The sequence below is a fragment of the Canis lupus genome, chromosome 20 (genome assembly GCF_011100685.1).
Source record: "Canis lupus familiaris isolate Mischka breed German Shepherd chromosome 20, alternate assembly UU_Cfam_GSD_1.0, whole genome shotgun sequence".
In the NCBI taxonomy this organism is placed as follows: Eukaryota; Metazoa; Chordata; class Mammalia; order Carnivora; family Canidae; genus Canis; species Canis lupus.
The window spans coordinates 41,937,234-41,960,922 of record NC_049241.1 but is presented as its reverse complement, the minus strand read 5'-3'; the positions used below and the strand labels follow the sequence as shown (position 1 = coordinate 41,960,922).

Sequence of the window (23,689 nt, the reverse complement as noted above, 5' to 3'; positions counted from 1 at the left end):
AAGCACACAGCCACTTACCGTCTTCAACACCAATAGCAGAGCCACATGTGGATTAGGTGAGAAGCTCATAGCCTCTGAATCAATCCTCATCAATCCTTTGGTATTTGGAAGATTATATGATCTTTTTTTTTTTTTTAAAGCAGTTTTTTTTTTTTTAAGATTGTATGATCTTGAAGGACAACTTACAGATAATAAATCTAAAGTGGCAAAGAGGCTGAAGTGACAGAACCTGAACTAGAATATCTAAATAAATGTGAAAGAAAAGAGCATCAGGTAGTGAGATTGCTCTGGCATTTCACTAATATGGAATTTAGGGGGCGGGATGGGGAGACTATTTTGTTCTTTCCGAAGACTAGAAAGTTCTTAAGTGGAAATGTTTATGGCTAGAAGCTATAAATGGCAAGGCTTGTTAAAAAGACTATCCTTTTGGCAGATAGTTGGAAAGCACTTTATAGGACTCCCCAGGCTAAAGATGTGTCTGTCGGGAGGGTGCAATACAAGTTGGAGAGAGTTGGCCTCTGTCCCCATGTGGCCTGAGCCCTGTGCGCCCTGTGGGGCACCAGCCAGTACACAGTACCAGTTGTCTGATCTGGTTGCTGCCAGGGTCATTTTCCTGAGAGGAGCTCTGGGCTCCATGTGGCCTACCACAGCCCGGTTGTTGCCCCAAGACCCCCCCTCCCCACCATCTGTACCCCCCATCCCTGCTCTGTCCTTCCACCCTACATGAGCCCCTGTTCAAGTCTGGTCTTGTTTCTCCCTATCTCTTCCTGCCACTGTGTGTGTATTCTTCTTGAGGAGCCTACTATCAGGAGTTCCAGGGTTCTTGGACAGTTTGTCTCTTCTAATCTGCCTTTAATAAAACTGGGATTAGGAGAACATGTTAAAGAAATCAGGTCTCTGAGTTGGCGAGGAGTTAGGAGCAGTGCACTGAGACTGCCATATAAGTAAAAACTACTACTAGAAGCATTCGGGCTTTTTTTTTTTTTTTTTTTTTTAACCATTTTAATGCCTCATGAAAATGTATTGTTTACATTCTTCTACCGCAACTAAGTATGTGGAATTGAAAATCTCTGGGGCTCTGTGATAAGCTCAGCTGTCATGTACTGGGATGCCTTCAGTACCTCTGCAATGGGCAGAGGCTGAAACCAGGGAAGGGGCCAGTTGGCCAGCTGTGTTTTGTATTGGCATTCCTCAGAGTCTCTCTTTGTATTTCACTTTGTCTGCAGATTGGGGACCACAAATTCAGTGCCCACCGGATCGTCTTAGCAGCCTCAATCCCGTACTTCCACGCTATGTTTACAAATGACATGATGGAATGCAAGCAGGATGAGATTGTAATGCAAGGAATGGACCCCAGGTACTCAATTTCTCCCCTAGGTCTCTCAGTCCGTAGCTTCCCAGGCACAGCTTCAGCCCTTGTATGTGGCGCCATTGGGGAACCCACGGTGGGACACAGCATCTCGCACAGCTCCATGCACACAGTGGGTGATTAGGAAACCAGTTAGAACCTCAGTCGGTGGCCTGAGACAGGGTTAAATCAAGGAGCGATTTCTTTTCTTTTTTTTTTTTTTTTTTTTAATTTTTATTTATTTATGATAGTCACACACACACACAGAGAGAGAGAGAGAGAGAGAGAGGCAGAGACACAGGCAGAGGGAGAAGCAGGCTCCATGCACCGACGTGGGATTCGATCCTGGGTCTCCAGGATCGCGCCCTGGGCCAAAGGCAGGCGCCAAACCGCTGCGCCACCCAGGGATCCCCAAGGAGCAATTTCGATGTGTTTTTACTCTATTAGAGAACCACATTTAATAGGACACCTGTCATGTGTGCTACTGTAAGCACTGAGATATAGCATCCAAGATACTTGTTATAATTAGAATTGGGTATAAAGCTGGTTGAATGTTCTATGCACTTTCCTGTGCTAACCATTATAGCTGGCAAAATAGTTTATCAACTAAGTGTCTTCATTCAGTGCTCTTCCCATCAATCTAGAACAGTGTTGTCTGTTAGAACTTCCTGCACTGATGGAAACATTGTATTTGTACCCTCTAGAATGGTAGCCACTAGCCATATGTATATGTAGCTGCTGAGCACCAGAATTTTAACTAGTGGGACTAAGGAACTGAATTCTAAATTTTGCTTAATTTAAAAATAATTTTAAATAGCCATGTGTGGCTGGTGGCTACTATATGTATATGGGACAACACAGACTCAGAAGATGGCAAAATCGTGGTTATTTGATGGATGAGAAAAATAGAAGCCCAAAGAGGTCAAGCCCAAAAGTTATCCCACCTAAATGCCTTTCAGCGTCCAAGACAGCCCTCCCTAACAAATTGTTATTGGCCACAAATACTAGTCCTGCCAAGACTAAGAAATTCTGCTCTAGATGAATTTTAGGGGCAAGAGGCAGTACCATAACCACTGAAATCATGTCATTTAGGTATTTACTTAAAGTTGTCCTGACATGTAGAAGTCGCTTACTACTGAACCCTCTTCATGGGAATACTTTCCTGATTACTGTATGAAGACTTTATATAAACATATTTCATAGTATGCCTTTTTGGGCTTTGAAAAGGAGAAGGATGTTTATGTGACTGATTCTGTGTTTGATTTTGCTGCAAGTCTATGAACTGAGGCTGTATGTTTATAACATAGGCTATATCCAAGGCTCCACTGTGCACCTACTATGTGCGTGGCACTATTCTGAAGTCTGGGAATGTAGTAGCAAACGAGACACACAGGGTGATTCAGAGCAATGACATTCTTGTTAGAGGAGAAACAATAAACCAGTGACTCTAAAACATCAGCCAATAACCTGTCATCTGTTGCTTACCTTCTTAATGTCATAGTGGTGGAAACTAGGGGTAAAGGAGCCAAGAAACTGTAGTACCCTCTGGATGATTGAAAGTGATCTGCCCCAGCACATGGAGAGGATTTATATACCCACTCCAAGGCCAGCTACTTATAAGGAAAGACACAGAAGTGGGTCTGCAAGGGCAGTTGTACACACTCTTCTCTGAGGTCTGTATCTGAAGGAGCTATGCTCCTCACCATGCACAGTCCAAGTGCTTCATTTAGCAGAAGTAGACTGGACACCTGTCATGTGTGCTACTGTAAGCACTGAGATATAGCCCTGAGAAAACTGTGCCTCTAATTGTGCCAACTTTCTAGTTGGGGGGATCTGGCAATAACTGCACACATGCACAATAAGGGAGGCAAGTAAAAGTGATGCAAGAAAAGTAAAGTGAGTGATGGTGGGGGTCTTTGCTGTTCTAGGGTGATCAGGGAAGGTGTCTGTGATGAGGTGACGTTTGAGCCAAGACCATAATCAAAGTGAGAGTGAGCTGTCTGGTGACAGAGCCCTCCAAACAGAGGGAGTAGGCAGTGCAAAGGCCCTGCGGTGAGAATGTGTTTGGCATGTTGGGATAGAGCAGGGGCTAAAAATGGAAGATGACAAGGTCAGAGAGCTGGAGAGGGGCCAGACCACATACAGCCCTGCGATGGAACTTGGAGTTCTTTCCTGGTGGAGTGCCTTTCCCAGAATTTTAAGGCAGAAAAATTTGTCGGCATCTCATTCTAGAAATATATCCCCCCAAAATAATAAAAACATTACTTATGAAGGCAATAAGATATTATTAGTTATTAGGTCTACCAATAAAGGAAATAAATTATAGCATATTTATGTGTTAAAATACTTTATAGCAACCCCTAAAAATGATAAACATGACGACATTATAGCAACATAGGAAAGGACTTGATAAGTATTTTGTGATTATTTCCATACTATTTATGCATGCAGGAAAATAGGAAGAAAGTGAACCCTCAAAAGTAACCACTGTTTGGCTCATTCAGTAGTGAGATTGTGGGTACTTGCTTTCTCTTTTTAGAATTTTCTATAATAAAATTATTTGGGCAATGAAGACAGCTTAAGAAGTACAATGAGTCTTCGCCTCTGGTGAAGATTCTTGAAGGGTATGGGCTAAATGGGTTTTAGACCATTCCCCAGGTAAGTGTGTCAACTCAGTGAGGGCCAGTCTCTGAAGCAAATCTTTCCTCCTTTCTCTAGCGCCCTGGAGGCTCTTATCAACTTTGCCTACAACGGCCACCTTGCCATTGACCAGCAGAACGTGCAGTCACTGCTGATGGGGGCGAGCTTCCTGCAGCTGCAGAGCATCAAGGACGCCTGCTGCACGTTCCTCCGAGAACGGTGAGGCCATGAACCTGGCCCATGGTGGGGTGTGCGCCGCTGTCATTCATGGAACCCCCTGCCAGTTTGCTCAGTCTTTAGGGCACACAGAGTTTTATGAAGGGAGTGAGCCAGGGGGCTGACTCTGCAGAAATTACCTTTCTTCAAATTGTGGTCAAGCAGTGGCCAGGTTTTTGGGAGTGAACCTTTGAGGAACGTATTCATGGACCCATACCTGTGTTCTCTCCTGGCCTGACATGTACCTCTTCTTCTTGTCTTCTAGTTTGACCAGTTACTGATTTAGCTGACGGTTCTCACCAAACCAACAGATTCCATGCTGCCTCACTATTCCATAGCCTGTCTCCATCTTGTGTAGATCCTTTTCCTGCCTTGAGGTCTTGACTTCTTTTTCCTTTAGCTCTTTAGGGCCCTCCTCCCCAAATTTCAGCTCCTGGAATGCTCTTTCCCCTTTAGTCTCCTAGAAGCAATCACTGTATTCTGTCTTAGGGTAAGGACCATGAAGTATATCCCTCCCTAGGTCTGACATTCAGCAATGACTTATTGATGACTGAGCAGATAACAAGGCTCTTTCTCCCCCTCAAGAGGAAGAACTCTTAGCCATAATGTAAAAGCTGCCTGTTACCCACTAGGGACTTGGGGGTGCAGGTTATAATGTGCAGGGCTCCACACAGTCTTTGTCTGTGGTACTCTCCAAGGCCTGGCCTCCACCTGAGCTACTGTGATCACAAGGTCCGTGGCCTGAAGACCAGCATTCTTTCCCATCTCAAATCTGCTCTCCTGAACCTCATTGCCTTTTAGAGTGACCTCTCCCTCTCCCATTCCTGTCCCACCAATCCACTTCACTCAGCACCTCTCTGGACCCCACCTGCTCTCCCCATCCTGCCCCTGTGATGATCATGGACATCACTGATGACTGCTGTGAGTGCAGCTAGTCTTAATAACCATGATAATGATGTTCAGCACACAGGGCACTCTTTGCTGGGTGCAGGGTGAGTGGTTTCATTGTGAGGCAGGTGGTCCTGTTTCAGGTTTTATAGATGAAGGCCACATAATGACAGTGTGTAGTCGCAGAGCCTGGTTTGACCCTGCCCTGGGATGCCTTCTGGTCAGGCTGGAGGGATGTGTGTGGCGGGTATGAGGCGCACTGTCTTTCCTCCTCATTTGTGAGCCGCTTAAGGACACAGACCAGACTCGGTTTATCTCTCTCTCCCCACAGAGCCCAGAATGATTAAGTAGGCATTCTGGAAAGGATTAAGTTGGCCACTCTCACAAGGGGACAACAGCTCCACCTAGGGGCTTTTGAGGTCATCACTCTCAATACTGTACCCAGCCTCTGTTTCAAAGCAGTTATCATCCAAAAGATGCTTGGAAGAGTGATTTTTAGACCTGTGGAGTTTTTACATGCACCAATGACATTTTAGGAAGACATACTAACACAAAGCCTGATATTATGAGTCTTTCCTTAACATTTTTCCATGCATTCCTGCAAAATCCCTTCTAAAGCCTCACTTCACACCTGATATCTGTCTTTATACCTTCCCACAGGCCCCGGAGGCTTGACCTGCTTTCTGTTTTCATTCCAGTAGTTACCATCACTGCCTCTCTTCCTTGGAGTGGCTTCTCCTTGAGCCTGGCTGCAGGGTGTTAGGGTGTCCCACCTGCTCCCTGCCCACTTACCCATATTTGAAGACAAGCACATGGGCCCTTGATTTTCAAGGTGTGATCACTAATGACTTGAGAGAACCCATTCTGAGCGGTAGTGGAAAAGACATGATTTTCCAGAGCACAGAGAAGTTGTAAAGCTGTCAGTTTTCCATGAGGTAGGGGTTGATTTTTTTTTTCTTGTGGCCCCTTTCCAGCCTTCAGATGTATGGGCTTCCTTGTTTTTAGGTGAGCACTGGCACTGTGTATTTTCCAAAACCCTTCTCTCAGAATTGAATCAGAACATTGGATGCATCCATGAACCAAGTCAGTAACTTATTTAATTCAAGTCACTGCTTCCTGCCTCTGATAAAGCATTACATCTTCACTATGGCCTCCTTGCACAGAGTCCAGCTGTGCTGGCAAGAAAGGTGGTTGCCCACTGGGTAGTGGCTACAGCTGTGTGTCTGTCTCTGCTCTTTGGGTTCATTTTCCCTCTTCCTCCTGTTCCTAAATGGGGCCCTCTCCTGCATGGCAGCTCTCCCTTCTCCTTCCTCACCAGTTGCCTCACAAGCAGCCTTCCCATATCCCATCCTCTTCTATGCAAAAGCCCAGTTCGCTTGAAGGTATATTTTGCCCTCCTTGTTATGCAATGCCAGTGAAAGATGGCCAAAGCTGAGGTATAGGAGTCCTAACCTGAGAGGGAGCTGGTGGAAGTGTGTGCCAGGCACACACATATTGATCATCCTTTTCCATGTCTTTGGCTTCTAATTCCCAGTCCATGGCACTGACTCCTCTTGAGTTGATGTCACAGCAATCAGTATCAGTAAGGCACCAGGTGTAGAGGCTCAGGGAAGGTGTAGCCTCCTCACTGCCACATGTACATAGAGGCCTTTTAACAAATCTTATTCGGTCATTGTAAATGCTCCAGGAAGAAGGTGGTATTTGAGAACTGAGCTGGCATTCTGACCTTGAGCCTGGTGTTCCTCACTGGCCACGGTGCCTTGCCTCATTGTTGGTGCTCATGCTTCCCTGTCCTTAGTGGAAATGCACGTAGGTCTCCAAGGCAATGGACAAAGCCAGTTCAGGCTAGAAGGGAAGCAACAACTTGTGGAATTTAGATTATCCCAAAGCCAGGATCCTGAGAGAGACTCTGCCCTTCAGCTGTGCTGCTGGGGGACAATGGGTAGCGAGTATAACTCTACCTGTAACTTTAAGCAACACAGCGTGGGAAAGAAAGCAAGCATTCGGGATCCCTGGGTGGCGCAGCGGTTTAGCACCTGCCTTTGGCCCAGGGCGCGATCCTGGAGACCCGGGATCGAATCCCACGTCGGGCTCCCGGTGTATGGAGCCTGCTTCTCCCTCTGCCTATGTCTCTGCCTCTCTTGCTCTCTCTGTGTGTGACTATCATAAATAAATAAAAATTAAAAAAAAAAAAAAGAAAGGAAGCATTCTAGTAAAACCTAGGCAGTTTCCATCTGATAAATACCCTCTCCCTCCAAGGAGTATCAGTCAAAAATCAAAATAAGAAAAGCCCCATCCCCAGGATCTCCTGCTGTCGCAAGATTTCAGAACCACATTGGGCTCACCTGAGATTTTGTCAGATGCAGTAGTAGTAAAAAAAAAAAAAACCTGTGATAAAAATTAAGACAGCAACCAACTTCATGCCAGGCATCATGTTGAGTGCTTTTGCTACATTCTTGCTTACACATGGCCACAGCTGTAGGAGCTGGATAGCTGTTTTCCTCACCTTTTTCCAGGTGAGACTGTTACAGACACCTGAGGAACCCTCCTGCCTCACCTGGTGCAATGCAGGGCCTGATTTACTCAGAGGGCCCCAGCGAGGGCCAATCTGCCTCTGGGTAATGGGAACACACACAGGGTTCAGTCTTGGCACCACCACTTGCTTGTAGAGGGCTGTGAGCACATTGCTTCATTTCTCTGAGCCTCAGTTTTCCATCTAAAAATGGAAGTAGGGGATCCCTGGGTGGCTCAGCAGTTTGGTGCCTGCCTTTGGCCCAGGGTGCGATCCTGGAGTGTCGGGATCAAGTCCCGCATCGGGCTTCCGGCATGGAGCCTGCTTCTCCCTCTGCCTGTGTCTCTGCCTCTCTCTCTCTCTCTGTGTGTGTGTGTTTATCATAAATAAATAAATAAATCTTGAAAGAAAGAAAGAAAGAAAGAAAGAAAGAAAGAAAGAAAGAAAGAAAGAAAGAAAGAAAGAAAGAAGAAAGAAAAGAAGGAAAGAAAGAAGGAAAGAAAGAAAGAAAGAAAGAAAGAAAGAAAGGAAAAGAAAAGAAAGAAAGAAAGAAAGAAAGAAAGAAAGAAAGAAAGAAAGAAAAGAAAGAAAATAAAAATGGAAGTAATGACTGCTTTGCAGTGCTGTTGAAAAGATCCTGGCCTGGCAAAGTACTGGACACTGAGCAAGTGGTAGTTAGTTGCCGTCATTCCTGGGTGTCTGAACAATTAGACTCAGAGCTTTTTACTGTTTAAAAAAGAAGTGTAAGGGTCCTGATGTTAAGAAGTCATCTCTGCATGGTTTAAACTCTCATTCTACAACTTCAGTGCCCTCCTAAGGACCAGGTAGATGTCCCACCAGGAATGTCAATGGCTTAAGGCAAGCAAACAAGTTTTCTAGCACATGTTCTATGCTTCTGTCCTCAGAGCTGTTTCCTAGGACTTCCCAGAAAGCTCATTCCACCTAGATGCACTGAGCCATAGGCCCAAGAGGCAGGGACCTCTGAGGATAAACTGTCTTCATTTTAAACCTTTGTCGTTGAGTCCCTAAGCAACGCATCTGGGATCATGCAGTGAGTTTTCAGCCAAGCCAAGAGCAAAGCTGGGTTTTCTCCATTCCGTAGCTCTCCCCAGCACTAACCTGAGAATGACCAAAGATAACATACTTACTTCCTCTACATTTTCTTCTTTTCATCTTTTCTCATGCCAAAAGCCTTCACCCAAAAAATTGCCTGGGTGTCCGCCAGTTTGCTGAGACAATGATGTGTGCCGTGCTTTACGACGCAGCCAACAGCTTCATTCACCAGCACTTCGTGGATGTGTCCATGTCAGAAGAGTTCCTGGCCCTGCCCTTGGAAGATGTTCTGGAGCTGGTGTCTCGGGATGAGCTTAATGTGAAGTCAGAGGAGCAGGTTTGTAGAGTGTGGTAGCCATCTGCTGTTCTTTCTAATCTTCGTTTTCTATTAATATTTCTTTCACGAAGACCATGATACGTGTGCAGCTTTGTTTCATTATACTTCCTGCATTTTTCACAAGAACTTTGTATTCATTTTATTTTTTTTAAGATTTTATTTATTTATTAGAGAGACAGAGAGCACAAGCAGGGGGAGTGACAGAGGGTGAAGGAGAAGCAGGCTCCCCACTGAGCAGGGAGCCCAATGCGGTGCTTGATCCCAGGACTCTGGGATCATGACCTGAGCCAAAGGCAGACACTTAACCAACTGAGCCACCCAGGCACCTGCTTTGTATCCATTTTAGTGTCTAACATTCAATTGATTTTGTCAGCATCACACCCCTTATTCATAAATGTTCGGGTTATTTCTAGTATTGAATATGAAGTTGGGAGGGTTGGTTGGTTTGTTTTTGAAGGTGAAAGAAATGGCAGTACATTTGACTCCTAGTGGGAATTTTCCAGAAGAGAGGGAAGAGTTGGTGATGCAGGAGGAAAGGGAGAATGGCTGCTGGCACATGTCCCTGGAGTAAATGAGAAGAGACTGAGTCGAGGTCACAAGGGGTGTCCCTGCTGGGAGCACCAGCCATGCCCATCCACCCCCACAGGAGGAGTACAGGGAGGCCAGGGTGGGAAGGGAGATGCTGGCCAATTCTGTTGATGTTCTCTTCTGGCATGTTTCTATTTTCTTAGCTGAGAATGAGGATCAGGAGGAGGGTGAGAAATGTAAGGAGAGATGAAACGGCATGAGCCATCCCTCTGGGAGCAGGAGAGGAAATAGATATGCCAGGGAAAGGAAGAGGGCTTGGTGGGAAGCAGGCCCTGATGAGATCAGCAGTCAAAATTTTAGAATAGACCTGCCAGGGGGTGGTTGGCTGGCTCAGTCAGAGGAGCAGGTGAGTCTTGATCTCAGGGTTGTGAGTTTGAACCCCACATTAGTTGTAGAAATTACTAAAAAGAATAGATTAAAAAAAAAAAAAAAAAAAGATGGGACCAAAACCCCAGGCAGAGCACCTTGGGATGTTTGCAGTGTGGAATCCTGGCCTGTCACAAAACTCTGGTTAGGAGCCTGAGGCTTCAAGAGGCAAGCTGTTGGGAGGTTAGTCCCAACTCAGCTTGTTTCCCTTATGTCCAAAGAGCAGTAGAAAAGTGGGCCCTGAGTGTGGCAGTGTGGGTGCTGTGATGTGCAGGGAAGAACCCCATCCCAAGAGCAAGCCCTGTCCCAAGCTCTTCCACCAATGAGTTCAACCTGGTGCAGCTCAGTCATCACTGATACATTTGATCAGGGGTTTTAGAGGGACATACCTGTTAGGGAAAGCTCGGAAAACATTCATCTGGAACCCGGCCTTAAGGAAAGTCGGTGTGGGGTGGGGTGAGTTTAGACAAAGAGGAGGAGATGAGGGGCCTTCGAGGTAAAGGGGACAGTGTGAACAGAGAACCAGCCAGCCTGGGAAAACAGAGGGTGGAGGCGACTGAGGTGAGATGCAGAAAGGAGTAAGGAACCATTGGCAACTTTTCTTTAGGAAGACAGAATGAAATCCAGGAAGCTGTTACAATCACTGAGGCTTGCCTTTCAAAAGACTGGGCCAAATGGGGCAGCTTGGGGAAGTAGAAAGCAGTGACTTCAGGAGACAAGTAGGAGGAAAGATGGATGGGCCCAAAGAGACTGGGGGGCCTGGGGATGTGGCCCCTGGGAGAGAAGAGTGACTACACAGGTTGAACTTTGTACCATGGCAGGTCTTTGAAGCTGCGTTGGCCTGGGTCAGATATGACCGGGAGCAGAGGGGTCCCTGCCTGCCTGAGCTGCTGTCCAACATCCGCCTGCCCCTATGCCGGCCCCAGTTCCTATCAGACCGTGTGCAGCAGGATGACCTGGTGCGTTGCTGCCACAAGTGCAGGTGAGCAAGGGCCAGCCTGCACAGGATACTGCGGGGGTCTGGGCAGAGAAGAGAACTTGGCCACCTAAGCTGTTTGTGTCCAGCTCAGGGGAGGAAGGATTTGGAGTTGTCAGCCCTAATTCATAGCACCTGCTCTGCCTTCCTCATCTAGAGCCTGGAAAAGCCCAAGTCTGAACCCTCAGTCAAAGAAATGTGCCAGGAGGGGCTTCAAGGCAGAAGGGGCTTCCTTCTCTATGCTCCCTGAGGATTTCCTAGCATCTCCAGGAACTGACTCAGTGGTGACTCCCTGGGGCTCCTCATCCTCTCCAAGAAACATTAGTGCTCTGGTCTCAGATGGGCTCGGACCTGTCTACAGTGATGGGCAAGCAGGGGGCATGTTTACCAGCACGTGAAACTTTTACGCAGGGTAAATCGGTGATGACATGGTGCAGCAGAGCTCCCAAAACAGCTCAGAAGGCAGTAGCCATATAAGAGGATCATTATAAAAGTAGAGCAGCAAAGGAAAATGTTCACCTTCCTCCAAACGGCTTGTCATATTCACAGCGGGTTCAGAGGAAGCCAGTGGCTGTGTGCAATTGGTATGAAGGTGTGTGGCAGGAGGGAGTGGAGGTGTGGCTGCCAACAGGTGGGGCCCCGTGACAAGCACTCTCAAGTATGCTGTTGAATTTGAACTTTATTCTGTAGGCCATGGGTAGCTCTTGAAGGTTCTTAGCGTGGGCTATAGTGTGGAGGGTGGAATGGAGAGGCAGGACTGGAGGCAGAGAAATCCATCAGGAGCAGTTGGCTTCTGCTACCAGTGTAGGTGAGAAATGGCACATTGCAGGGTGCAAGCAATAGGGATAGGAAGGAAGAGCTGGGTCTCAGTAGTTCAGTGGTGACAGGATGCAGGCTGCTTATTGACCCTTTCCAACGCCAGCTCTTGTAGCCCCTACCCTGCTCTTCTTCTGCCAGCTGTGTGCCTGTTAGAAGATGCTTGTTCTGATTACATTAGCTGAGGTGGGTGCTGCTCATCCCGCCCCTCCGATTTTGAGCATGTTTCAGTAGCTGTGTGTGGTTCCCCCTGGACTCACTTGGGTTCAAGACCAAACCTTCCAGAAGGCTTCTTCTCCCAGGTTTCCCCTCCAGTTGGGGGTGGGGCAACTAGGCTTGGAAATACAAATATAGACCACATGGGGAAAATACCTCCTGTCATAACATCCTGCACCTTATTCCAGGGACCTGGTAGACGAAGCAAAGGACTATCATCTCATGCCAGAGCGCCGGCCCCACCTGCCGGCTTTCAGAACTCGGCCTCGCTGCTGCACGTCCATCACAGGCCTTATCTATGCCGTGGGGGGCCTCAATTCAGCAGGTATCTTGCAGCTCCCCCTTGCAGGGCCCTGTTTTGCACCAAAAAAGCTGGCTTGGCCCTCTGGTTCCCCTCCTTTGTGTGTCACCACACGGGTCCTTCTTGATTTTATGCAGCTTTTAGATTACGCAGTTATGTTAATGTTATGCAGTGAAAGCACAGCAGGTATGAATACCATCAAATCAGAATATCAGCTACATACCAGCCCTGGATAGAATGCAGAGACCCATCTCTTTTACCAGGCTAATCACATTTGGTCATATGGATCTCTGGGATTAGACTGTGAGTCAGTCACCATGAGAAAGAAAATTCTGCAAATACACAGGGTCTGCCACTATCTGTAATATGTAATAATGCTTTCTCTCTACCTGCTGCCTCCCATGCAGTGCACACATGCTTTAGAGCTGATGTGTTACTGGCAGCTCTCATCCAGCCAAGTTTTCAGGCAAACTCCTGAGGCCCCTGGCCCTCCGGCCCACCCAAGGCACCACTGCAGGGCAGTGGAGATTTCATAGGAAGGGGAGTGTGGGCTCCTAAATCTTTGCAGCACAGAGGCAAAGGGAGGTGGCATCTCCCATGTAAAGACCAGATCTCTTCTCAGTGACAGCCTAGGCTCATGGAGGGGTGCAGATGGTGCGCAGTCCTGGGGAGTTTTGTTTTTAATTGAAGGTTAATGACAGGTGGGTGTCAGTCTGTTTACCATATGTCTGTTAACCATGTGTTCTGGAAGAGAGAAGTCCTCAACTAGTAAATGCTGGAGTGTGGTAGGTGTGAGGTACCCCACAGTAGAATAAGACAGGGAGGGGGGATTATTTTATTTGATTAAAAAAAAAAAAAAAGACCCTGTTGTAAATGGTAGGGTTGGAATCATCATCCCTGGCTACTATAACTACTATGTATTCAGCACTTAGTGTGTTCTAGAACTATGTAAGCAAGGTGCTTTGCCTATTCTGTCCTTTAATCCTGACAACATCCCTGCCATAGAGATGATCTCCATTTCACACGTGAGAACAGAAGATGGGGATACAAAGCACCTTGCCCAGGGTCACATGCTAGTAAGTGAAAGTCAGCAGGGGAACCCATGCCCTTCTCTCTGGGCATCCCTCCTGCACTGGGAAAGTAGTATGTCCATCTCCCTTTCACTTTGGCCTCAAGCAGGTGGAATACCTCGTTGCAGTTTAAAACTGTCCTCTCTAAAAATAATAATAATAATAAAACTGTCCTCTCTAGAAAGTACGTGCTTCCTGGCTGATTCTGATTTTCCTTGAAGAATTAGGTTTTTGGTTAGCACGGCTGAGGTGTCTTAGTGGGCCCATCTGGCTTGAGTATTTCTGTGGGAAGAACCAATAGAGTCAAGTCAAACATTCCGTGTAATCAATGCCCAACAGCTGTGATCTAAACACATGGTCTCATTTGTTTTAATTTGAGTAGCAAATTTTTATGCAGGTGATTCCCTGAATGTGGTGGAAGTGTTTGACCCCATCGCCAATCGCTGGGAGAAGTGCCATCCCATGACAACGGCCCGCAGCCGCGTTGGTGTGGCTGTGGTAAATGGGCTTCTCTATGCCATCGGGGGGTATGATGGCCAGCTCCGGCTGAGCACCGTGGAAGTCTACAACCCAGAGATGGACACATGGACCAGAGTGAGGAGCATGAATAGCAAGAGAAGGTATTGTGCAAGAGAAGGTAGCGCTGTGCTAGACAAGCAGGGGCACATAATAATAATATAATATAATAATAAAATAAAACCCGAGCTGGCCTGGGAGTTTCCTGCCGCCAGGCCAGCCACTGCCAGCACATCCCGGAAGCTAGCCTTATTCTGCTCAAAGTAAAATCCCTGCCCTGTACTCTGAGGAGCTTGGGGAGATGAGGCAGAGATGTGTGAAAGTTGTATTGTTATTTTAAGTGTGTCAGATAAGGACCGAAAGTGTATGTTATGAAAGATTCAAGAAGGGAAAGAAACTTGATGGAAACATCTGAAAGATTTCAGGGAAGAGGTTGAAACTTGAATAATAAGGAGGATTTAACTTTATTAGTGATAAAAGGACAGGAGAGGTATCGTCCTTTATACTCTCTTCCCCCTGCTACTCCCTAGATCTCTGCCACACAGGTGCTTCTGCCACCCTGGGAGTATGTGAGCCATAGCAATGCATTTCACTTCAGGGCTACCCACTTGCCCCCCAGGTGTGAGCACCTAGGTAGACCAAGTTTATATCTTTTTTTTTTTTTTAAGATTTTATTTATTTATTCATGAGAGACACAGAGAGAGAGGCAGAGACACAAGCAAAAGCAGGCTCTATGCAGGGAGCCTGACGCAGGACCCGATCCCAGGACTCCAGGATCACGCCCTGGGCTGAAGGCAGGCGCTAAACTGCTGAGCCACCTAGGGATCCCCCAAGTTTGTATCTCTTAAGACACTCTGGATATTTGTCTCCTCCATCACTGGCTTGCTCCAATTTCCTGAAGAGTTAGAGAGTATCCGAGTAGCACCTCTATCCCACCACCTTGGTGCTCAAGGGGAGGGCGGCCTCTTCCCTTATACCAGGCATGTATGGAGCATATGCACGGCTGAGCTGTGGAGGAGGGATAACTAGACAGGTTCTTCTGTTCTTCTGCCCTCAGTGGGGCCACCCTGGATCAGTGGTTTCAAGAGGCACTCCGCTTTCTCTTCCGGGACTGACAGGAGAGGAAGTAGTCCCTACCCATATAACCAGAATACTTCTGCATTTCTTTCTCATGAATTGAGCTTCCCTGACAGATGCCCAACGTTAGGGAGAAAGTTACATGAATTATTTTCGAAACGGGTAGTTTGAAAGCCACCGGGGCAGATGTTCTCTAAGGGCTTCTCGGCTTTGTAAATTCTGTGGTTTATACATTTGCCCTACAGACCTCTTTATCTGGCCCCGCCCTGGGTTTTCTGTGTGTAAGATCAAGAGACTGCATGTGTGGTGAGGAAAAAGAATCAGAGTGACCTTTGCCACAAAGAAGTGTCAGGCCCAGAGACATATGTACCACGTTCTGTAGTGTTAGTGTGTGGCCTCAAGCCCGGAGAAATCTGCCTTTGTACCAACAAGACCAGGTTCACAAAGGGTCAAAATGGGTTCATTTGGGAAAAAGAAAATTTGTATAAGCCATCTGCTCCTCCGAAGGCCCTGAGCTAACACTCTTGTGGTTCCTTCCTCTCCCTTTCCCTACCTTGGGGCTTCCCTTTTCTACTTCTCGGGTACCTACCAGCCTTCTGGCCTTGAGTGATTCATTGCTCCATTTCCCCAGCCATGAGTGCCTTTTTTGCTTTCACTACAATCAGTTGCTCTTGCTTGTGTGTCTGCCCTGGGCAGCTTGCTTGCTTTGGTATCACAGAGTTTGGAGTGTTGTGTGGGAGGAAAGTCCTCTGGGCATCCCCTTCCCTGACTGTGGTTAATGCCCTGTTATTAGTAGCATGGACCCAGCTCCATTATATCCCTTTTAAATTATAGGCTGCCTAAAAATGTTCTGAGTCTCCTTTCTCCTGCCGTCCCACACGGCTTTCTTGTCTTGCCTGTTGGTGACAACCTCTTTTCTGCCATCATCCTTCCCCTCGCCTGCAGTGTTCCACAGTGTTTCCTCTGGTGGACCGTTCCAGTCCTCTTCCCTCTTCACACTGGCCTCTACCACTTGATTGATAGTTAATATTGCTCAGTTTATGAGACCTCTCATGTTGTTGTTGAATTCCTGTGTTGTTACTTCTGTCCTCTTCCGGAAGGATAGTGACACATCTAGTGAATTTGTGGTCTTCCCATAGTCCTTGCCTGAGGCAAAAGTCTTTTCCTGTTTTGGGCAGGTTTGGGGGATCTGTTACAATGTCCCTCAAAGGGACATTGCGTGGATCAGTTTGATTTGCTGTGTACTTTTGAAAGATGGCAGTAAACTTGATATATTTTATTTTCCTGTTTCTCAGCCACCCAGATTCATTCTTAATCTTCTCCAGCATCAGATTTGAAAACAGTGAATTGGCCAGCTTTGCACTCATGTTTAATTTCTCACAAGGCATTGTATAGAACAGAAGATTTTATGATTATGGCAGACCACTAGGTCTCTGATCTGAGGAGAGTGGGGCATGGTGGGCAGCATGGGAGTGGGCTTGTCTCATTTAAATCCGAGGCATGCCTTTCACTGGGCAGCCCGGAGAAGGCCCAACCTCCCCAGCTGTGGCTACTCATTTGTACAATGAAGATCATGCTACTTCCTTGTAGGTTGTGGTGAGGTGAGGGACAAATGGCAAAGCATAGAGTACATGCCACATGTCATCAGTGCACAATGGGAGCAGAGTATCACCCACTGAGACAAAAGTAGAGGCTGCCATGGCCATATCTGTCATGAAAAGACATCTGTCAAACTTCACAGGGAACTAAATAGGAAAATCAGGCTAACGCAACAAACACATATGGAAGGCCTTTCCTGTATAAAGCACTGCACTAAGCACTGTCAGAGTCACACAGAGGAAGACCCCTGTCTTCCAGGAGGTCCCCACTTATTAAGAGGTGACAGATGGCTTCCCATAACCCCAGGTGCCAGAATAAGCACCTTTGGGCAGGAGCTTTGACTTGGTCAGCACTGTGAATCTAGGGCCTGGAACAGCAAGCCTCCTGAGTGCCTCATGGAATCTGAGGGGTGAATGAGTGACCATACAGTGGTGTGGTAAAGGAGCTACTCCGGCAGCGTGGGGCCAGGAGGGCCAGATTCTTGCTGAGGGGTCCAGGATGGCTTTTTGAGCAGAAGAAAGAGGCCTGAGCCTTAAATGTAACTAGACCTTGATTGAACACAGCAGGGTAGAAGGTAAGCCTTTCAGACACATCCAGGGCTGAGAAGGGACCCCAGCAAGGGCCCCTGCAGGGCAGCTGCTTCCCCCTCAATTTTGTACTTAATCAAGCACATGGGGTTTGGGTCTGCTCTAGAAAGAGGCAGTTGGTGGTTAGGTGGATCTCCCAGGGAGTGTGAAAGGCTGGCCCAGGATGTCTGAGGCCCTTCTGCATGACAGCTCTGTCTTTTTCAGTGCCATGGGGACAGTCGTGCTGGATGGGCAGATCTATGTCTGTGGGGGCTATGATGGCAACTCTTCTCTCAACTCTGTGGAGACCTACTCACCCGAGACAGACAAGTAAGGACTCCAGCTCCCGTGGGAAAACTGGAACTGGTTAAACAGAGAGTTTGAAGAATTATGCAGTTTTTGATTTAAGCTTCTCAAGGATGGGAATATCTTACCATTTCAGCTTCTCTGGTACCTTGCATATAATAGGTATTTAATAACTTTTGGTTAAATGAATGAAGGATTGAATACATTTTAAAAACAAATGGTCTGCCTAGGTTGTTGGAGATGTTTATTTAATGATCTGCACCTCTTTGTTAAATCAGCCCATTTTAATGAAAATGCAGGTGAAAGGGGGTGAGAAAGAAGTGAATAACACTTTCCAAAGTAAGATAGGTATGATTTGGGTAGGACGTGATTCAGAGAAGCAAAAAATGTTACCTGGTCAGATAAGCTTGGAAGACATTGATGTCTGTATCACTAGAATGCTTAATCTTTTCATAAAACATAGTAACATTTTAAAGATTGAAAAATTCTGTAGTAAAGACATCTGTTTAATTTCATCTTACATAATGCCTGTCACCATCTTATTTTGTGGAATATACTCTTTGGAAAAGAGTTGGCAAGGTTAGCCTGAATTTTTCATTTCAGTATTTGAATCTTCTCATAAGCCAGTTAGTTGAATGGATTCATCAGAATGCTTTTCAGCCAATATTCCATTCACTTTACCAGCTTACTGTGTATTAAGCTGGGTGTCTAAGATCCTTAAGTAGCAGCCAGTCTGCTGGGGCAGACTGATTATCGTGATTATCCTATCCTGGAGACCTCTCTGGAGCTCTTGGGTGAAGGGTGGGGAGCACCTTCATCTTTACTATGGCTGGCAGGGAGAGGCAGGGTGGCAGGGATGACCTCTGAGAGCAGACCCATTGTGGATAGCAGTAGATGAGCATTATAGGCAGGGGGACAGCAAGAGGAGAGGTCCAGAGGAAGGAAAGTGCTCGATGTGGATGAGGACCCAGCATGGGTGGCACATGGCAGGATGTAAAAGTGAAGTGAGGCCTGAGAGATAAAGAACTGCATAGGGAACTCAGACTGCCTTGAGGAACCCGTGAGGAGCCACCCGAGGGGCGTGCTACATGGGGTCGGTATATAAGCCAGGCTGCCCATACGGAGCCTGCGATAGGTTGTCCCAGGAAGAGGCCAGAGCTGGGGCAGCAATAGTGGGGATAGGAAAAAGCAATGACTAGAATACAGATCACTGGGGACTTGGTGACCACAGGAATGTTGAGGATGAGGGGGGAGAGAAGCCATGTAAACAATCTGAGTAGGACTAGATGGTTAGTGGTCCCATTAACAAGACTGGGCAGTGCAGGGGAGGAGCACATCTGTAAGAGAGGGGCCTGGTGTGGGACATGTTAATTTTGAGTGCCTGCAGAAGTGGGGAGATAGTCCAGTGTGAGAGGAAATGCTATTCCCATTTGCCCCAACCCTAGTGAGCTGTCCTGGGAGGATAGCAACGCTAAATCTCATGGCTCCCCTCATCTGGCTGTCTCCTGAAGGTGGACGGTGGTGACCCCAATGAGCTCAAGTCGCAGCGCTGCTGGGGTGACGGTGTTTGAGGGCAGGATATATGTGTCGGGCGGCCACGACGGTCTGCAGATCTTCAACAGTGTGAGTCTGGGCTCCCCTGGGCTAAGGGCACTCACTCCTTCCATCTTTGAGAATAATTTATTTTTAAACATACATTTATTTTGGGGAGAGGGGCAGAGGGAAAGAGAAAAGGAGAGAAGCAGACTCCCTGCTGAGCATGGATCCTTGACGCAAGGCTCAATATCACAACCTTAAGATCATGCCCTGAGCCAAAATTAAAAGTTGGACTCAACCAACTGAGCCACCCAGGCGCCCCCCACCTTTGAGTATAATTTTGAAAGGCAGTTCTTTGGAAGAAACTTCAGCCTTGCTATAGCTGGGCAAAGCATCATCTAGTGAGGTTTCAGGCCATCTGCCACGTGCTCTGAGATTCTTCCAAGAATGGAGCCAGTGTGCACAAAGGAGGGGTAGAGGCTAGCCATGCCACCACCCCCACCCCCACCCCCGTTCAATTCTCCACTGGATCCTGCATGAGAGCTGGCTAAATCCCTATTCACAGTAAGCTCAATTACAGACAATGTGAATTTGCAAAGAGTTGTATTCTGGATACATTGTTTGAAATTGCATTTATTCTGTAAGGAAAAAACAAACAAAAAACCTTTAACTGCCATCTAGTGGTAGATCCGTGGAGTGAGTCAGTGCTGTGATGGAATGCACTCTGGACAAATTTCAGGAGACCCTGTTCTCCTCCTGGCTCTGTTCCTACACAGCAGTGCATCCTTGGCCACACCCTTTGTTTCCTGAGATGTAAAATAGGTGGGGTCAGAGCAGGAGATCTCTCTCTATAAGCCCAAGAGCAGGTGTACAGTTGAGGGGACTGGGCATTGCAGCCAGAGCACACGCTGGCCTTTCACTGGACTCTGCCACCACGTGGGTCACTATGCCCCAAGAGGCTCCCACCTCACCCTGCCCATGGACTGAGCTTTGGCTCTGACGCCTGGATCTGTGCCCCTCTCTCCCTGGTTCTCTCCCTGATGCAGGTGGAGCACTATAACCACCACACGGCCACCTGGCACCCAGCAGCCAGCATGCTCAACAAGCGCTGTCGGCATGGAGCCGCCTCCTTGGGAAGCAAGATGTTTGTTTGTGGGGGCTACGATGGCTCTGGCTTCCTCAGTATCGCTGAGGTGTACAGTTCTGTGGCGGACCAGTGGTGTCTGATCGTCCCCATGCTCACACGCCGGAGTCGCGTCTCCCTGGTGGCCAGCTGTGGGCGTCTCTATGCCGTGGGGGGCTACGATGGACAATCAAACCTCAGCTCAGTAGAGATGTATGACCCGGAGACGGACCGCTGGACATTCATGGCCCCCATGGCATGTCACGAGGGTGGGGTCGGTGTGGGCTGTATCCCGCTCCTCACCATTTAAGGCAGAGGGGGGAATGTGGTGGGGTAGGGATCTGGTACAAACATAGGCACTCCCTTCCGGGGACAGGCCCTCTTGGGAGAGGTGATAGACCAGAGGATGGGGTGAATGTGAGCTCACTGGAGGTGCAGCCTTTCCAGGTGCTTACATCCTCCCTCTCTGCGCTGCCCTTGGGACCTTCATGCCCAAGTCACCAAGGTGCACCACGTGGAACAGAGCCCCTCTTGGTTCCGCAACTGGTGACCACGGGACTGCTTTGCTGGTCCACACGTCCACAGGCTCCATCCAAGCCCAGCTCCCACCTGCCACTTGCAGAAGGCCTGCCATCAGACGCTCCTCCTCACCCGCTGTTCTCCAGCCATGCATGTTGTGGCCCGTCTGCAGTGGGGTGGCTGTAGTGCTGAGCCTGTTGGAAGCTAGGATACAGATGGGGGTGTCTTGGTTGGCTGTGGTGGTGCAGCCACAGCTATGTGCACATTGCACACAAGCACCTCCCTCTTCCATCTGGGAGCACAGAGGACTTAGTCCTCATTGCTAGGTAATCAGGGAGAACAGAAGCTTTTCCTCTGGAGTTTTGGGATTTCAGTGAGGTTTTTTCATCTTGTTGAGGAGTAACAGCAGAGGGGGAAAAAAAGATACTTGAAAGAAACCAGAAGAAATGGAAACAAACACTTGAAAGAAAACTGGAAAGAAAAGTACTTTTTTTTTTTTTTTAAGGGAACATTCTTTGGGAGAAGAAACCGTTAAAAGACATTAAAGGCGATGATGTGTTTCAGTGGAAAACTGCCCACCACGAAAATGGTGGCATCCGCTCCCATGTTCGGGTCCCAGGGTCCTGAGACCTCGCACAGCACTCGGGGTCGCCTCTGAGCCCTCTCATGTCCAGGATCAGTGTGCTCTCGACTGGTCCTCTGGCAAGGTGCTCACGGGGTTTGTATTCACACCCACCATCAGAGGACTTTTTTTAACCATAGGTTTAGCGAGTGGGCTGAATTACGGCCAGCCGCTCTTCTAGGTGGGAGTTCCCAGCCGGTTGCCAGAGGCTCGAGGTGCCCCTGGGTTACCTCCCATGGCCACCATGGCGTTCACTCAGATTTCCCGCCCCCACTTTCATTCCTCATTCGACCAGCAAGGAAGATAGCAGGTCTGGCCAGATTCTCGCCCATCTATCATTCTTGGATCGTTTTCCTTGTTGTGATGCTTCTAGGGCACATTGACCATTTGTACCTCTAGAACCTAACCAGGGACTTGGTCCTTCCACCAGCCATGGCTGGCTTGGTCCAGTAACCTCGTCTACCCTGCCAGTCTACTGCTTCTCCATCCACTCGCCAATTCCAGGGGCCTGGCCTCCCTCCAGCCCTTGGCAGACCGACCAGCAAGGTGGACCTTTACATTCAAGCAAAGCTGACTTTATGGCAAAGAGCTAAAGGCCTAAAGAATCTCTTGCTGCTGCAAAGAACCAATTTTATATTTCTTCCTCTGATCTCAGCAAATGACCTCTTGAAGAGACTCCATGCTCCTTCCTCCTCCTCCCTGGACGGGACCTCAATGTTGCACAGCAGGACCCGAACAGGAGGACACTTCTGTTACCAGTGCACTGGGCAGTGGGGCTGTCTGTCAACTGCTGCTGCCAAAATCTGGTTTTCTAAAATGCTTCCAGTACAGACTAAAAAAGGATGCAGTCCCTTTAATGCAAGACTGCGTCTGAGGGCCCCATTCTCCACCTGGCTGGTCTCCTATCCCTTGCTGCCTGCCTGGGGTGGCCTGGAAGCGTGTTCAGAAAGGCCCAGTGTGGAGCCTGAGACATCTTTCCCACCCCGGCACTACAAGGTTTATGAGTGTGTGCAATCGCCATGTATCCAGAGGGAAGTACCTTAGGCCACTTAGGAGCTGGGCCTCTGCTGCAAGCACTTGAAAATGATGTTTTTATTTTAAAAGCCCCAACAACCTGATATAGCTTAGCCCCAGCATTTCTCCCTCCCTCTTGGTTTGCCTACAGAGGTAGACTCAGAAGGCAGTGGGTGGGTCTGTGTTTCCTGCCAGAGAGGAGTGTGTCAGTACCCATCTTATTATAACCCCTTTTGTGAACTAGAAGCAGACCTCGCCAGCCCAGATTGTGAAGGGGTTAAGGATCAGTCAGTGGGCTAACAAGTGGGCTTTCCAGGTTCTCAGGACGGTGGCATACATTTTGCCATTGAGGCTGATAGGTCATTCCCCATGATCTTCTGCTCTTGTATTAACCTTCCTAAGTCCACTCCCACCTCCTGGCGCAGAAGTTACACTGCTGCACCTGAGGCCAGTGTTTTGATCTGGGTGGGCTCTGAGCACAAAGGAGCCAACACCAACATTTTCACACTCTTCAGCAGTCAGCTCCTCAGTCTGAGGGGATGTTTGCAAATGGCTGGGCTGGCTCTTTGGTGTTGGAGCCTTTCCAGGAGCCCATGAAGAGAAGTCATCCCCCCAGGATATTGTGAAAAGGGTGTAACCAGCAGGTGGGAGAGATGCTGTGCTCAGTGGACCTAGGAATCTAGCCCAGCTCTGAGCATGGGACTGTGGCATCACTGTCCTTGGGCATTTCCCCTTCCCAGATAACATACAGAGCCTTGTCTTCCACATTTCACCTGAGATCAAAGCCAGGATGGGAGCTGAAGACCAGCCTTTTGACTCAGCCACAGAGATAGGAGTGGGTAGAAATTCTGCTCCCCCCCCCCCATTGTCTCCCAGCAAATCTTATTCCTTTTATTTATAGAACGCATGTCTTTTGTGTTAAAAAAAAAAAAAAAAAAACCAAAGAGAAATAAAGAGTACACTCCTAATACCTTCTTGTTCTTTCTTGTCTTATTTTTTAAATATTAGAAGTAAATCATATTTTTATTGCATTTCAGTGAAAAACTACATTGGACAAAGTAAAAATATTCCTGTGAAAATAAGAGCCAGATATATAGCAAAAGCAGTCTTTGGAGAAGCGTGTGTGTATTTTATAAGCATGGGTTCGGGTGAAAAATAACGCATGTTACATACTTACTGCTGTTCAGATCAGCACTCGTAGATTTCCCCGTTTCTTCACTCAGTGCCATAAAACACAAGTCCCCTGATGGAATGCGGCTGGCCTGTTGACTGTCTAGAACCAAAATATCCAGCTCCTTTTTAAAACTCTTGGCCAGAGGTGCTTAACTTTGGTACACATAAAAGTCACTAGCAAACTCTTAAACCACACGTTCACTCATAGGTCCCTCCTCAGGGACCTATGGCTAGGGTGCAGTGCGGGCACTCCAGTGCAGGCAAATTTCCCTGGTGGTTTGCTTCTCAAAGTGTGAGAGAACTGGACTCCT

At 47.8% G+C, this 23,689-nt stretch overlaps 1 protein-coding gene across 5 annotated transcripts in view; it reads left to right on the top strand.

Moving 5' to 3' along the window:
• The window catches only part of KLHL18 (kelch like family member 18), a 55,721-nt gene extending 32,546 nt beyond the window's left edge, over positions 1 to 23,175 (top strand). For 3 of the 5 annotated variants that reach the window (XM_038566625.1, XM_038566627.1, XM_038566628.1), the window contains 9 exons: positions 1,227 to 1,357; positions 4,067 to 4,207; positions 8,796 to 8,994; positions 10,770 to 10,930; positions 12,145 to 12,281; positions 13,710 to 13,947; positions 17,311 to 17,415; positions 18,903 to 19,014; positions 19,974 to 23,175. In XM_038566625.1, coding sequence (XP_038422553.1) covers positions 1,227 to 1,357; positions 4,067 to 4,207; positions 8,796 to 8,994; positions 10,770 to 10,930; positions 12,145 to 12,281; positions 13,710 to 13,947; positions 17,311 to 17,415; positions 18,903 to 19,014; positions 19,974 to 20,360 — 1,611 coding nt within the window. In that variant the 3' untranslated portion in view covers positions 20,361 to 23,175. The remainder of the gene's footprint in view (positions 1 to 1,226; positions 1,358 to 4,066; positions 4,208 to 8,795; positions 8,995 to 10,769; positions 10,931 to 12,144; positions 12,282 to 13,709; positions 13,948 to 17,310; positions 17,416 to 18,902; positions 19,015 to 19,973) is intronic. The other 2 variants (XM_038566626.1, XM_038566629.1) reach the window with 2 other exon arrangements.
• Positions 23,176 to 23,689: the final 514 nt, after the last annotated feature.